The 17016-nt window shown below is 29.1% G+C and overlaps 1 protein-coding gene across 2 annotated transcripts in view; it reads right to left on the bottom strand.

The window, feature by feature from the left end:
- Positions 1 to 17016, bottom strand: part of FBXO11 (F-box protein 11) — a 78613-nt gene that overhangs the window by 30340 nt on the left and 31257 nt on the right. For both annotated transcript variants that reach the window (XM_075366751.1, XM_075366753.1), the window contains exons 9-11: positions 15862 to 16082; positions 5600 to 5818; positions 3863 to 4070 (exon numbers count right to left, since the gene is read on the bottom strand). In XM_075366751.1, the coding sequence (XP_075222866.1) occupies positions 3863 to 4070; positions 5600 to 5818; positions 15862 to 16082 (648 nt within the window). The remainder of the gene's footprint in view (positions 1 to 3862; positions 4071 to 5599; positions 5819 to 15861; positions 16083 to 17016) is intronic.

The following is a 17016-nucleotide window of genomic DNA, read 5'->3' as shown; positions in this document are numbered from 1 at the left end:
TGAACAAAGTCAGACAGATTACAGAAATTTAGAAGTAGAATTGGAAGAACCTGCATCAATAAAAAGTACCAGGAAGACGAGCAGTAGTGGATTCTGTCCAACAAAGTCATGTAGAAAGAGTTAGAATTCATCACTCATAAGAGGAGACTAAGATTCTTTGGACATATCATGAGGATGCAAGATTCAAGACTTCTAAAACAGCTAGTACAATACAATCTTGACTCAAAAAAGACCAAGACAGAATGCAGATGGATCACAGAAATAAGAGAGGATCTGAAGGAAACTGGCCTTACACCAACAAAGACATCGCAGACAAGATAAAATTAAACAAGAAAATCAAGAACAAAACCACTCACCTCACACTCACAACAGGAAAATTTTTAACACTAGAAAGGGCACAAGATTGGAATGTATGAGAAAGTACTGGGAGGACAGCAAGGCCTAAACAGTCCTACCAAAAAGAATTGGATAATGGACTGACTACAGTGATCTTATGTGGTCATAGAAGATAATAAATAATAATAATAATAATTATACATATATGAAATCTGTCCAATGGAAAAAGGTGACTGACTGACTCTTCATGTAACTAGAATCACAATCTCCAAATGAATATGTTCGTTATATGATAACATATGAGCTTTTTTTCACAAAACAAAAAACATCAAGGTGCTAGCATCTTTTGTTTAGTTGTAATGACAAAACACGTGACATTACATTTCGAGTGTCATCAAAAAAATAACAATGGAACACCACGCTAAAATTAAATTTTGTTATAAGTTAGGTAACAGTGCTAAAGAAACTTCTGAAATGATTCAGACTGTTTATGGTAGTACAATGAGTGGTAGGCAATGAGCCAAAAACAATTTTCAAAAGGTACGCAAGATTTCCTGATGATAGAAAGAGCATTGAAGATGATCCACTGCCAGATCCATCAATAACAGTTTGAACTGAAGAAAACAATCAAAAAGTGACTAATTCTTTGAAATGATTGTTGGGTCTGCGAGATTTATCGAAGGCTCACTGGTATTCTGAAATCCCACTGTCCATCTCATTTTAAAAGAAAATTTAGGAAAACGAAAGATCTTGTGCTCGCTTTGTACTGCACACTCAGACTGTTAATCAAAAAGATTACACAGTGGATTACTGCAAAGTTATAAAAAGAATGGCTGATATGATCCAGACCATGTCAAGAATTGTAACTGGTGATGAAACATGGTACTTTCAATTTGATCCATTCACAAAGTGTCACAGCTCAGAATGGAAGAGTCCAGAAGAATCCACCAAAGAAAGTGCGAATTCAGAAGAGCCGAATCAAGACTTTGTTCATAGTTTTCTTTGATTTCAAAGGAATTATCCATCAAGAATTTGTACCTGGTCAAATGGTGAATGGGGACTATTACTTCGGTCAGGATTCTTCTTGTCCCAAATACTGGGAGCAAGGGACATGATCTTAGTACGACAATGCACCAACGCACAAGTGCAAGACTGTACACAATTTTTTGGCTAAAAATAGCCATTTCCTTGTGCTTTATCATCCCCCATATTTACCTGATTTGGCTCCATATGACTTCTGGCTATTCCCGAAACTAAAATTGGCGATGAAAGGAAGGCGTTTCAACATGATTTCAGATATCCAGAAGGCTTCGACTGCGGTTTTGAAGGTGAATGAGTATTAGAAATGCTTTAAACAATCTTATAATCATTTCCAGCACTGTACTGACTCACAAGGAATCTATTTTGAATAAAAAATAAATCACATCTTGCGTTTTATTTTCCATCAGTCACCTTTTCCATTGAACAAACTCTCTCTCTCTTTCTCTCTCTCTCTGTGTGTGTGTACACACATATATATATATATTTTAGCGTGAAGGGACAATCATAAATTAAATATTTTGAAGGTAAAGTAGCTTTCCTTTAAATCTCTAGGAAAGCAATATGAGAAGTTTTAGATCAACTGCTAAACAGTAGTCAACAAGCGATGAAAAGAAGGCAAAAATAGCCAAATGGAATATATGGACACTTTTTTTCAAGCTGTTCAGTTATTAATAAATATATAAAATAAAAACATTTGAGTAGTACTGGCTGAAATGTTAGTGTATGTCTCTTGCCTAACCATAAATTTTCTAATCATCACTCAATTATTTGCTGTCAATATTGGAGCTGTCATATGAATGGAACCTGAATTAAGACCTACAATTTTAATAAAGTTGTCATTTTCAATAACTATGATAAAGTCTTCATCATAACATTTGTCCTTTTAATTTTTATATATTTGCAACATTTCCTTTATATTTCAACACTGTAATTTTCAAATAACTTCTGACAAAACTTCATTTTTCTTACGAGGCTCAACCAATTTTTTTAGTTGTTCTGCCTTTTATTTCAGCCAAAACAACTCTGTGGGGATAAGAAGGAGAAAGCCACAAAGGAAAATTACTGTGCTCTGTAATAGTCTTTTTCCATGATAAACTTACTTTTTGTTCTCTGACCTTGTTTAATATTTATAACGAAGAAATGATAAAACCTAGCAATGGCTAATCAAGTATTAATAGAAAGAGATGATTATGCAGTAGATGTAATTAAGAGTTGAAGTATGCTTCTGTATAATGTGAAACAAGAAAAAGTGTTCAATGTTCACTATCAGTCAGAAATAGAGCAGAATGGAGGTGGACATAGTACAAGAGACCCAGGACAGAAATAAAATTTAAAAAGAGTAAAAAAAGTAAAATTTCTAAATAAAATTAAAAGAAAAAAATAATTAAATTAAAAGAATTTTATTTCTAAATAAATAAAATTTCTAAAGAGTGGAAGCAATGTATGATTGTGTACACATTATATTGTTTTCAATATAAAGGGATACATTATTTCTTAGTTTACAAAATCTAGCCAAATTTTTTTACAGCTTCAATGTATTGTTAATGCATGTTAAGTGCATTATTCAGTCACTTTCACTGAATGTGATAATATTTATTATAGTTGGTTTCTGAGACTAAACAGAGTGGAAATATCTTGCTTATATGATTGAATTTAATCAGCTTTTTGGAGTGATTAGTATGGTGACATGCAAGTATGTTTAGGTCCAGTGAAGAAAGCAAGAGGAAACCACTTCACTCCTTTACTTTAGTTTTGAGCTGGAACGGCATGGTATTTTCAGGAGCAAATTGTGTCAGGCTGTCCTGGAAAACAAGTGCTTAGCTGGACCTCTATTCTAATAATTCATTCATACAACCAGTTAGTTTTACAAAAAAAAAAGAAAAGAAAAAAGCTATTATATTCTTCTTGTAACCCATTAATTCTAGTTTTGTTTTATAATAGACTATGAAAAGAAAAGCCTCTATTATCCCTACTAAGCCTCATTATCTCTATTAAGTTATTGGGGTAAGTGAAGGTACACTAACTTTGTAAATTGCCAAATGCACTATCATTAATCAGCAGCATAGCTTCTAAGGGAGAAGAAACCATTAACTATCCTGTAACTCTTGGAAAATTTTTATAAAACTAAGATTCAGCTCAACATATTTAAATGGCAACATGGATTCATCTAAGTAAAGGCAAGTGCATCTAATGTTTTAATTTTTGTGATCCCACAGAAAACTGTATTCCCAAATACAATTTTTGAAGTTTATATTTATTCTTATTTTACAAACATATTTACTTCAGGATGTTAGTCCCTTCCTGGTTTTAACATGAATATGAAATATCAAGTTGTAGAGTACAAATTTCAGTGTTGTGCAAGAGCCCAAAACTTGAACTAATAAAAATACATATGCAATAATTCTGGAAAGAATCCACTACTTCAATTTCAAAAAAAAAAATTAATATATTATAGTATATGCTATAAAGAGTTGGCGGCACTTACCTATCATGTCTAATAAATTCAACATCATGTCCGGCGTGGCATGTCTTAATACAATTTACACAAATTGCATTACGATCAGTTGTGTTACAAGTTTGACATCTGTAGAAATCATGCATTGGGAATGATGTGTAACTGGATATCTTATACAGACACTGTCCATTTCTCACTGCTTTCTCGACAGCATCTTTATTACTGAATATTTTATTGCCTAAAACAAAAAAAAAACTTTGTTATAATTTACTTTTATAAAATTAAAAATGTTACACAAAAGCTGGCATATTAATAGATGATTGTTACATTCCTCAAATATTTAATTAATGAACTTTTACAAATAAATATGTTTTTCTAAGGACTTTGTTATGTTTTTCATTGTGGGACTTTTAGTATAATTATTAATATTAAAGAACCTGTTGATACTGTAGAGTTTCTATTTGTGCATTATCACATTTTATTATACACTATATACGCAAAATGGGATCTTTTTTGTTATGGCATTTCAATATTTTGGTTATATTCAGATTCACAGATAGTCTTTAAACAGATTAGGGGGAAAATGATGTTCACCTGAGCAATGCTAACCTCATGTTGAACAAAAGTAACCTTATAAAAATTGATAAAAATTAACTGATGGGTAAAACAAAACTGTTATTGTAACAAATTTCTGTAACATTAGACTTGCAAGACACCACAATAATTAAAAATTAAAAATCACATGACTAAACATAATAAATATATCTTGTACAATTAACTTATGAGTAAGCTTTAAAGTCATAAAACAATATCAGTTCTTGATTAGGTGCTTAGAATAAAATACTCTATATTTTTCTTAGATATCACCTAAATTTTAATGTTTACCATGATGTGTTCCTTTATTGTTATGGAAATTTATTGCTATTTTTGTCAATTTGGTGAAAGTTGTTTTGATATATCACCACTCATAAAATGTCTGCTACTTAAAAATTCTTTTAGTTTAAGAAACAAAGAATATTTCCAAGTCAAACTTTTGAAGCAGTCCAGAAGTCCACGAATATTAATGTGAAACAAAATACACTGCTTGATGTTAGACCAAGCTGTTTTTTTTGTACTGTCTTACAAAGAGGATATTTTTTTTAAATTCTCAAGCAAACAGTAATGTGCATTTAGATTCAAGAAAGTTGGCTCCGAGTGAGTTAACATAATTGGGAAGTAAGTGCTCTGGCTGGCTCATAATTAACTATAGAGCTGCTGTATAGTGATGTCAAAGATTAAATAGTTCCAAATAGCAATTGTATAGAAACATTTTGTTTCTATACTATGCCTTGTAGATGTTGAGAAATGATTAAAATAATAATATGATTAGATTTCATAGTTTATGAAATTAAAATAATTGATTTTATTACATGTTAACATTAGGACATTTTGTTCCTTAATTCTCACATAATGTAACATGGTCAATTATATTTTTTTAATCTTTCTATAAATGTGTTAAAATAATTTAATAAATAAAACTGGGAGAAACGTGACTTTTTTCTATTGGGTTTTTTCGTAGATTATGATTTGTTAATCAAATCCAATAAATAGTAATGACTATTATAGTGACTAAGTTGACACATTTTTCCTTAATACTAAAACACTATTCTGTAAGTAATAATATAAGGAGACAGATTTAAAATCTTAGTTCCCATTTTAGAGAATAACAACATAATAATAACCAAAATTACGTTTTTACATAATGTTTCATTAAAAATGCAATCTTACATCGGACAATAGGCTGAACTCCACTAGCAAGACACAATCCTCCAAATCGATTATTAAATATTTGGTTACTTTCTAATGTAGCAGTCGCATTATTGGTAATTTCAACTCCAGCAGCTAACCCGTCAAATATACGGTTCCGCCTTAGCATTGGATGACTTTGAGTTGAAATCAATACTCCAGCTTGTGCATTTCGAAATATATCATTTTCTTCTAGAATACCTGAAAGAAAAACAAAAATTAAGTTTATACTGTACTATAACTGTTCTAAGTTAGGAAAGTGTAACATGAATGCGCAGAAACTCGATTGGGATATGTGTAGTGGTGTGGGCAATGCTAGTACAGTAGGGGGATGGTGCGATGCGTTCAAGAACCAAGTAGAAGTGAGAATACAGTTGCCTTCTTGCATTCGTATAGTTAGTTGACCTACCATACATTGTTACCAGCGTCTATTATCAGTATTTTTCAATACTAATTATTTCTATGAACAGTATTTTATAATATTTTTTTATAAAGTTTTTTCAATAAAAACTAATGAAAGTTTTAAAGACTTAATCTTCCTAATGCTTCATCCAAAATGCATAGATCCTAATCGTAGATTAGGAAGCGAAATACCTCTAAAAAGTCAAAGCAAAGTATAAAAATCAATGTCTAATCCAGCGATGGTTTGTGCAGAAATTCAAGCTCGCGTAACAGACCTTTGTGGAGTATCTGTTCATAATGTGCGTAAAATGATAACAGAATCAAATAAACCGGGAGAAAATGAGAATTTTTGTACACCAAAGAAAATCATAATAGAATGAAAATGAAAATTAACATCGATAACTTCCAAAGATGCGTGTTATGTAATATCAAATACAAAATAAAGCCCTGCCGTTATCGAAAAAGTTATTAATCATTTTAAAAACTGAACACTAAGATCTGCAGATGATTTGCAATAATGAAATTAAGGAAAATTCTGAGGAGTATGAGTTTTAGAGGGAAGAAAACTGAAAATAACAAAAAAACTTTAGCAGAAAAACAAGATATAGATATTAGACGAATAAATAATAAAAAAAAGAGTATTTACAGATGGGAAAGAAGACCAATAATTTTTTCAGATGACAAACAGGAAAAATTATGGTTGGACCGATGGCTCAAATAAACGCTATAAAAAAATACCTGTACCCAAAGGCAAGAAGCTGATATTGGTTAATGCCGGCAGTGAAGCAGGAGAAATTAAAAATGCTCTTTTAATTTTTACATTGGGCCAAAAAGAAGGTACTGATAATTACAAAAAATGGCTGAGAACAAAGCTAATCTCGAATCTTCCATGTTGATCGATTTTGGTAATTTCGGTCAATTTGTAATTGATTTTGGCTTGGAACTGCAATGTAAAGTTACACAAGACACCAAATTCAAACAGGAAAATTACATGTACTGTTAAGTGGCTTCAAGAAAGAAATATTCCGTGCTCAGCAGATATGTTAAAAACAGAACTGTACGAATTAGCATGAATTAATAAGCCCTGATATGGAGAGTACTATTTTGATAAAATATTGCAGGATCATGGTCACAACGTAAAAATATTACCATTCTACAATCCTGAAATTATCCAGATTGGGTTGATTTGGGTGAAAATATAAAGTCAGTTAGAGGATGAAAATGTCTCTTGTCAGAAAAATTTAAACAATATAAAAGAAACTGCTGAGAAAAAATTTTCTGAACTGCTAGCGAAATATTAGAAGCAATGTTGCAAACACTCACTAATAATAGAAAAAGAATATTATGAAACAGTTTGCATTAATGACAGTGACACTGAAAACAGTATGAGTGCACCAATGAATCAATCATCAAACAAGGATGATACAGATGATGCGAGATCCGATGATATGGATACAATTGAGCTGCTTGATTAAAACCCCTTATCTATCCTAATTTCTTATTTATTTTTTTTGTTAACTAAATACAAAAAGCTTGTAAAGAATGAAATTTCAAAAAGTAATAAAAATTGTAACTGTAAAATTAAAAAAGTAAATAAATATTTTAACAATTTAAACAAATAACAAAACTAAAAAAAAAGTAAACAAAATAAAACTATGACAAACAAACGAACATAACATGTCAAGGTATAGAAAAAAATAAGAAATTTGTTTTCCACATTCTAATCAAGTGAAGAAAACATTAATTTTGTGCAAACTCAAATTTATTAATTAACTGAACGATTGTCTCTGTTTATGGTGAGGGAATGTCTTACCCAATATGATCACCAAAGGTTGCAGTAGAAATAGTCTTTACGTATTAGCTCTGAGTTTATGCAAATGGATTAAAATTCTAAGTTCATAATATTAATTTTATTATTAATCATGGCCCGTTGGTATTGATATAAATTAATTATATAATAATTTCCACTTACCAACAATTTTTATATTATGTCCGAGCGCTTTCAGATATTAATCCATCAAGAACATCTGTGTATTATGCATTATGATAATTATTTCCTTCACAAATTAATGTATTAAATGAATTTTGAATTTTAAAAACAAAATTATAAATACAATTGAATGTCAAAAAGATAAAAATAATGTTGACGTTGCCAGTCATGTCAGTATGAAGATCTCAAGTGTGCGTAACACATAAATGCTCTTCATGATGGATTAATATCTGAAAATGCTCAGACATAATATAAAAATTGTTGCTAAGTGGAAATTATTATATAATTAATTCATAATATTATATTTCAAGTTTTTCTAAAAAAGTGTAAAAAAAAAAACAATATCAAAATTTTAGCAACTGGGATAATGAAACTGATTTTGTTTTAATCAAAATCAAACTGTACTGTTTTGCTTTGAAGTGCCATAATAAATTGCTAAGCTTATCAACATTATTAAATATTTATTATGTTTATGTACATTCCTGTCTGAAGTATATTAACTTGAACTCAGACTTCAGACAAAAAAGGAGCGATTAGATCATGTTTGGTGCCCATAAATATGAGTCATTATACTAATTCTAAACATAAATAAATAAATAATGATATCCATCTCTAACAAACTAATCAAAAAAATTTATATTTTCTGCAACTCCATTTAATATGTGCTCAAAAAATTTTTATAATGCCTTTTGAATTGTTATTTATTATGTAACTATTTTATATATTTATTATTTATACTTGATGAATCAAGAGAAACCAGGGTAAAACAGTAACACAATAGACAAAATAAGTAACAGTCTTGTGTTGGAGTTCGTACAGAATGACTGGTACTTTCAATGGTTAAATTCTGTATTGTTTTACTGTGTGTGTATATATAGTACTGAACAATATTAATCAATCAATGAATTTTGTTTATAGTGAAAAGTGTTAATAATAGTGTTGAAGAAGAAAAGAAGAAGATTGTTTTAGTTGTTTTTAATTTCTGTTGAGGCTTATCTGTATATAAACAGTAATTAGAGATAATATAATTTATAATTTTTATCTAAACCTTGAAAACAGTTTAATTTCAAAACTATAAATTCATGATAGTGATGTTTGAGAACTAAAGATTTTATGTATTTTAGATAACAATGTATGATCAAGTTAACTTATTTATGAATTAATGTAATAGATAATTTATCAAAATGTTCATTTGGTGAGCTGTATTTTTTTTATATAATGCTCATATGTTGTCATATAAGCACAAGAACAATAAAACTACTCATAAAAACAAACACATTGAAGTACATAGCATCTGGTACTGTGCATTTTTTAAAATAAAAATCATAAGTGTGATTTATTTAGTCCCATATTTACAATAACAAATGTTTATTTTATTCCTTATTTAAAATTGTTTGGAAGGAGTAACTGCAAACAAAAATTGTTTGCAGTTTAAATTTAAACTGCATGATTTTATTTACAAAATATTCCTTCCAAACAATTTTAAATAAGGAATAAAATAAACATTTGTTATTGTAAATATGGGACTAAATAAATCACCCTTGTGATTTTTATTTAAAAAAATGCACAGTACCAGATGCTATGTACTTCAATGTGTTTGTTTTTATGAGTAGTTTTATTGTTCTTGTGCTCATATGACAACATATGAGCATTATATAAAAAAAATTGCAAAAGATAATCTAGGCTGGTGAAGTGAATGATGATTATCTGCCAAGTCAGAGACAGTGGTTTCAGCCAGCCAGAATCAGGATTTATTTGATCAAAACAACACTTTGACTGAATTAGAAAAATGATTAGGTGGTGAATTATCTGAAATTCTATGGCAAAAATAATGAGAAGGCCAATTCTTATTGTGATGAATCAAGTGCTTTTCTATGACAAGAAATTGAATTTTCTGATAACACATATTTCAAAAGCGATTTAAAAATCAGCCAGAACAAACTTAATGAGGTAAATTCACAAGATGAAATAATTGAAAAGGAAGAACAATTATGTAAACTGCCAAAAGAGATAACACAGTTAAAGAGATAAGAAAGTTAGATTCTCCTCCTCTATCTTACATAAAATGTATATAAGATAGTTTGCGATCTTCTTTCACTTCTGAACCATTATGCATAATTAATACACTAATTGGTTTCAAGTCTTTAATGACATAAAACCATTAAATAAATGTGACATTACAAGTGTAGGAAATGATTTCTACAGCAGAAGTAAAGTAGCTGATACTACAGGCAATACAAAAAAGCAATCCCCAAATCAGCATAAAGGTAATAGACAGTGTTTTACTATGATGCACAGAAAAATGTCTATTCATATAGCCATGACTGTGAGCTGAATTGTAGATTGAGAAAAGCAGTCCCAAGTAAGGATGTCTACAGTTCAGTCAAACCAGGAGCAAAACTGGGGAATGTGGTGGCTGAGGTTGGTGGTGAGTGTGCACAACTGAGTTCCAAACATTTTGAGGTTATTACGGGAGGAACTAATGAAGTAAGTAGCTTGCAATGAAACTTACAATGCTATAAAAAAACTCAGCAGAGCTTAACTCACCAATGTAATTAATATTCCGCATAGACACAATGTAATGTCAGATTCATGTGTTAATAAAGAAATGAAAAGTTAAATAACAAAATTAAAAGTATTTGTTACATTTTAAAAACATTATACAGTAAAACCTCCTTATTTTCGCTTTCCGTATTCACGATTTTGTTATTCACAGTGCAATATTTTGGGATGTTTTCTATAATTACGGCTAAGATTTTTCCATATTCGTGTACATTACATTATGTAGCAAGATTAAAACGTAAAAATATTAAAAGATTTAATGACGCAGGTAGAGCATGAATGTGAAAAGGTAGAAGATATGATCCTTGGAAAACAGTTAAATGTCAAAACACTTACCGAAGGCATGATCTTATCCAGTCTTTTATAGTTGCTGACCATCTTTGAGTAGAAGCTTAAACTTTAAGCGAAAAATTGAAGATGCCGTGCAAGAATAGACAGAATTTAAAAACACACAGATTTAAAAACGAGAGTGAGACAAGGAAAAATTACAATTTTTGTAAATGCAATCCAAAATACTGTAGGTTAGTTTTGTAAATTTCCTTCACAATAATTTTAGTTTTAGTGTTCATAGTACTGTTTTTTTTTTACTTTATGAGCCGATTACAGAATACGATTTGAACATTTTCTAATACAGTACATACTGTCAGTACTATAGTGAGTTTTTAAATCAAACAGTTCAGTGAGTGCTTATTGGTAAATTAGGAAATATATACTGTATTTTGTTAATTATTTTTTGTGAAGTGTACCTATGTACTGTACTAAACCAGTGTTTATAATTAATATTGCCATTTGTATTTCATCAATATCGTAGCCCTAAGTAAGTACATATGATTTTTTTTTTTCATTTTACATAGAACCTAACCATTCTTCCTTAAATGAGTATTAGTTCTGTTCTATAATTGCGGCATTGTTATGGTCTCTAATCCCCACAAATACAGAGATTTTACTGTATTGTTAAACATTAGGTCGTATATTTCATACTAAGAATGGATTACATTTTAATGGTTTAGGAAAAAAAAGTTTTAAGTAAATTAATGTTGATAATAGATGTTATAATTAATGGCCTTAAGCAAGCTAAAATTCCAATTTTTTTTTTTTGAGAAATGAGTCCACATTTCAAATGGAAATTTGTAATCAGTTGGACATTAAAAGAACTAAAAATAATTTAAAAGGTACAGTTGAAACAGATGTTAACTCAGATAAATTATTAGAGTTGCATTTTTCCACAGTGGTTAATGTATATAAACATGCAGGCAGGGTGGTGTTAAGGAAAAAGTCAATAAAATTAGTTTATATTTATCTGAAAATTGTAGAGTTTTTGTTATTAGCATTAATGAATATTGATTTTTTTAAAATAATATAAATGTTCTTAATAGTTTGAATGTTTAATAGGCTGGCTAATTATTATGTAAGAAAATTTGATACATGGTGGATCTGCAATCTTAGTGAAAGAAATTTTGAGTTCTTTAAAAATGTATTGTGAAAGTACTGTGTTTGAACAGTCAGCTGCATAAGTGAATAGCTCTCAAACAATTTTTATACCTATATAAAGGGTTTCATATAAATATGCTTTGGATACTTTCTTAAATAAGCTAAATTCTAAATAAGCTCTTAAAAATATAATAAAATTAAAAATAAAGCCATTTGCACATCAACTAAATAATTTAAATATACTAAAGAAAAGAAAATTTCATCCAAACAACAGTTCTGTGCTCCTTAATCCAACAATTTGGATCTTAACCCATATTTCAATAACTAATTTCCAAAGTATTGTCGAAAGTAATGGTTTTAAACTGAACATAAGCGAAGTTACCAGGCCAATCAGTAAGACATGTCTAGACAATATCACACAAATAAACTCTATAACAGTAAGTTTACCCTAGTTTATAACTTGGTCATTTCTGATCATACTGCATGTTTCATTGAAATTCCTTATCTGATCAATCCCAATCCAGCTATAGTTAATAAAAGAAATTTTAGTACCAACAATATTAGAAGTTTTACAGAGAACTAAATTTAATTATAATGAAAATAATTGCATATACAATAACTACCATAATTTTTTAACAGAATTTATTTCTTAAACATTTTTATTCAGTTTTCCTCTAAGAAATATAAAGACACTAAAAAAACTAGCTTAGTTGGTTTACTAAGGCAATTAGGATTTTGAGTTGATTTGAACGAGAACTGCACAAAAAAGTGAAAGACAAAGAGATCAGAAGATATCAGATTATAATAAAAACTAAAATCTTCAAAAAATGTATTTGTCAGGAAAAGAATATGTCTAACTTATAAACATAGACAACTCTAAAAGCAAAGCTACATGTTATCAAGAGGGAACCGGGATTAAATGTTAATTCAGGAAATATCAATTAGATGATTGTAGGCCAAGAAACCATTTCAACCCCAAAAACCATTACCAATCATTTCAATAATACATTTATTAATATTGTCAATGAACTACAAGTTAAAAGTGATGAAAAAGGAGCAATAGACATTTTTGATTATGTTCAGGGTAATATTAAATTTAATAACTTGTTATGTTTAAGACTGTCAGTGAAAAGGAAGTACAGTAGCCACCATGAAACTGCGAGCTTGGATGATCAATCTGCATGTCACTGGTTGGTTTACTATTGTTCTCTGAAATATTGGCACACTATGATTAGTCATCTCTAGTAGCATAAACATGATGCAACTCACTTGTGTAGTAATTGTTGCCACTCCTAGCTTGCCGTTACTTGTTGGTGACTGTAATCAATACTAATTCAATAGGTAGTGATGAAGTACTACACAGCTTAAAAAAATTAAGGCAAGTAAAAATTTCACTATTACTTTAATTAAAATTATCAATCAGTCCTTGACGATGAGTGTCTTCCCAGATAATTAAAAATCTTCGGTTATTGAACCTTTGCATAAGAAGAGGGATAGAAAGTTTATATCCAATAGCTCTTCTATCTAATTTTGCAAAGATATTTGAGAAAACAGAAAACATTAAAATACTATTTTGAAAACAATAATCTGTTGTCAGAGTCACAGCATGGTTTTCAAAGGTCTTGCTCTATTGACTCAGCTTTATTGAGTATGGAGGACACCATATACATTGCCTTAGATGTGTCAAAATCAACAGCTACTACATATTGTAATTTGTCCAAGTTGTTTAACTGTTCAGCCATGCTGTACTTAGATAAGTTATTAAAATGGGGTGATTGGAAACTCCTCACTTGTGGTTATCCTCTTTGTTTAGAAAACAAATAACAGAAAACTGTTGTTTACAATGGACGAAGTGTTTCTGAATCAGACTGGGCAAAAGTAAACTTTTTATTATTTACTTGAATGATCATTCTTCAAACTCTGAAGTGAGATTACTTTTGTATATTGATGAGGTACTTCGGCTATTATAAAAGAGAACTCCAACAAGACCTAAAAAATTCAGCAGAGGAAGTGAACGCAGAATTGGAGCAATCTTAATATTAAGTGTAATAATTTAATGTTCAATAAATCTAAAACAGGGCTGATAGAATTTAAATCTAATTCTTAAAATAATTATTTAGTGTTAAAAGTGGATGGTGAGAAGATTGCATCAGAGAAATTGTTGGGGGTTTAGTATGAAAGGTTACATTGAGAGGAGCACATACATAAGCTATATAAGCATGAGCTGTTTATTGAACATGACAAATTTTGAAACAAAAGTGGATACGTACATGGGATATTTTTATCCTTTAATAAAATTTGGTTTTATTCTAAGGGGCGTATCTCCTCAGTCAAAATATAACTAAAATAAAAAAAAATTTCAGAAAAATGTTTAAATCTGATTTTAAGGCATCATGTAGGCTACTCTAAAAATATAAATTGTTAACACTGCCTTGTATTTCCACATATAAACTGTTAATACGTGAAAATCAAAAAATAAAGCATATACACCATTGAGAAGTACTTGGACTATGATCTATACCAATAAATGTGTAATAACCGTGATGTTTTATATGCAACAAATTATATTTACTTACATTATATGTTTTATTATAGGCTCTTCAGTCTTTGGGATGTTACTTAGGATAAGTGATTTGTTAGTATACATCTGCTAGTATCAAATGTTTTATGACAAATATTATTTCATATGTTTATAGTTTTTTAATGAATGAACTTATAAATCTAATTTTTTTTATAATTACTTGTGCATTTTGTGATACTGGTCTGCTGAGGGGATCACCATGGTTTCCCTTGATCCAAGCATAAATACTACATAGTTTCTTTTGTTTTATCAAAGGAGTAGAACATACCTAGTCATTCTTGATATGATCTATATTGTTATTATCTACCAATCAGAATAAAAAAATTATTTATTTGAGGATCACTTCTATTTTGTGGAACTTGTTAAAAGGACCAGTATATTATGTTGCACATTACTAACAATGCTATGTACTGCCTGCCTACTTTTACGTATTTCAATAAAAACTCCTGTAACATTCTAAAAAGTGTATTTAAAAAAAAATGAATTCCTTAAATAAAAACAGAAATTAAAATATTTAAATCTGAAATAAGTTTTATACAGAACATTTTGTAAATACACAGTATGTTACTTGATTGTTAATAAATGGAAATAATTTTCAGTTGTCCTACACTTTTATACATCCTTACTTTCTAATTTCAAATTCATTATTACTGCCTTTTTGTACATTAAATGAAATTCAATTGCAGTGTGTTTAAAGAAGGCTGGTCTTTTAAGAATAAAATGATGGATTTATGAATAAAAAAGAAGTGGTTAAAATTCAAGAATGCAATATTATTTCATGGAATGACCAACTAAAAATAACTAAAAAAAAAAATTTGTAAATTCTCATTTAACTTCATAAGCCAATAATTTTTAAAATATCAATGTGTACTGCTTTTTATTCTATCTCGTTATCTATATAGTACTTGAATAATAAAATACACACGTCCTGGGACTACAATATTACATATAGTAATACAGATGCCAATCAGGGATGGCATTTTCACATGCTACAAAAATTGTCATTCATCTAGTCTTCTGAAGCAATACCTAATGGTAGTCGCAGAGGTAAAAAAAATTACAAATGAACAGGTGGCTGCTGCAAATATATTGAAACAACATGCAAGTTGTATTTCTTCTGAAAGAAATAAAACTTTAGAATTTTTTTTACAATTTTATTCAAGTACATTTAATTATGTATAATAAAAATCCTTGTGATAAAATCATGCATTGGTCTTTTGTTTGTTTACAAATTATTATTATTAAATCCAATGATAATATATTTAACATTTTACTTACCTTTGCCACCATTAAAAATACAAATTCCACCATCACGTCCATCAAATATTTTGTTCCTTTTTAATGTAGGATTTGAATCAGTCTTAATCCAAACACCAGCCATGGCATTATCAAAAATTTCATTCTGTTCAAGCAGTCCTAAACCTCCATTGTACACAAGCACTCCACCATTTTGCCCACCCCAAATTTTATTTCCTCTAATAATCGGATTGCTTCCAGTTCTATTAATAAAAAAGAAAAACAAACATGTTACTTATAAATTAAAGTAAAACATAATTGCATTTAATATTTATAAAGAGAAAATCTAATTATTCATCACGAAAAGTTTGATAAACTTTCTACACAACAATGCAAGAAATTTAAGGAAACAGTGCAAGTCTCAAACTCAATAGTTTTTTGAATATATAATATAAAACATGGAAAAGAAGGAGATGGAACCCAGAAGCTCTTTAATGATAGAAAAATAAGGCATATCTTCCCAATGAAAAAAATGTTCGTATAAAAAAAAAATATTATGCCTTCTATACAAAATTATTACTCCTTTCTGTAACAAATTCAATGTTGATTATTATTTCACTAATGAATAACTATTATCTCTACAACTGCTCATTTGCATTTACAACCACAGCAAGATTTATGTGACAACATCCTAATTCTGACAAATACATTCATTAAGTGTCCTTAGAAAAAAACCCATTCAGCAACAATTTTACAAAAATCTGGATAAAAAGAAAAATTAAACTTCACATATACATTTTTATAATTTTAATAATTATTTTCCAAAACGATCTCAAATAGTAATAACTGTTTTTTTTTTTTTTAAGTACCTGTTTATAGACTTTATACATCACTTCATAAAATTGTTGAATAAGTCTTAAAAAAAAAAATGGGCAAGACTAAATATATTTATGTATTTATATTTCTGTGTTTGTGCATCTCACCTTAATATGGTCTTAAAATATTTGTTTATATATATATATATATATGAATAAAAATATTTAACTAAATATTATATTAATATTTAAATAAAGATTTATTAACTATATTATTATTTATTCCACTGAAATTTCCTTCAACTAATTGATACCCAACATACTCATGGTTGTGGAATCTATAACTTTATGAAGAAAGTAGGATAAGGTATTTAACATTTAC

The sequence above is a fragment of the Lycorma delicatula genome, chromosome 5 (assembly GCF_047948215.1).
Source record: "Lycorma delicatula isolate Av1 chromosome 5, ASM4794821v1, whole genome shotgun sequence".
NCBI lineage: Eukaryota > Metazoa > Arthropoda > Insecta > Hemiptera > Fulgoridae > Lycorma > Lycorma delicatula.
Note: the sequence above shows the minus strand (reverse complement) of the source record. Positions and strands in the feature narration are given on the sequence as shown.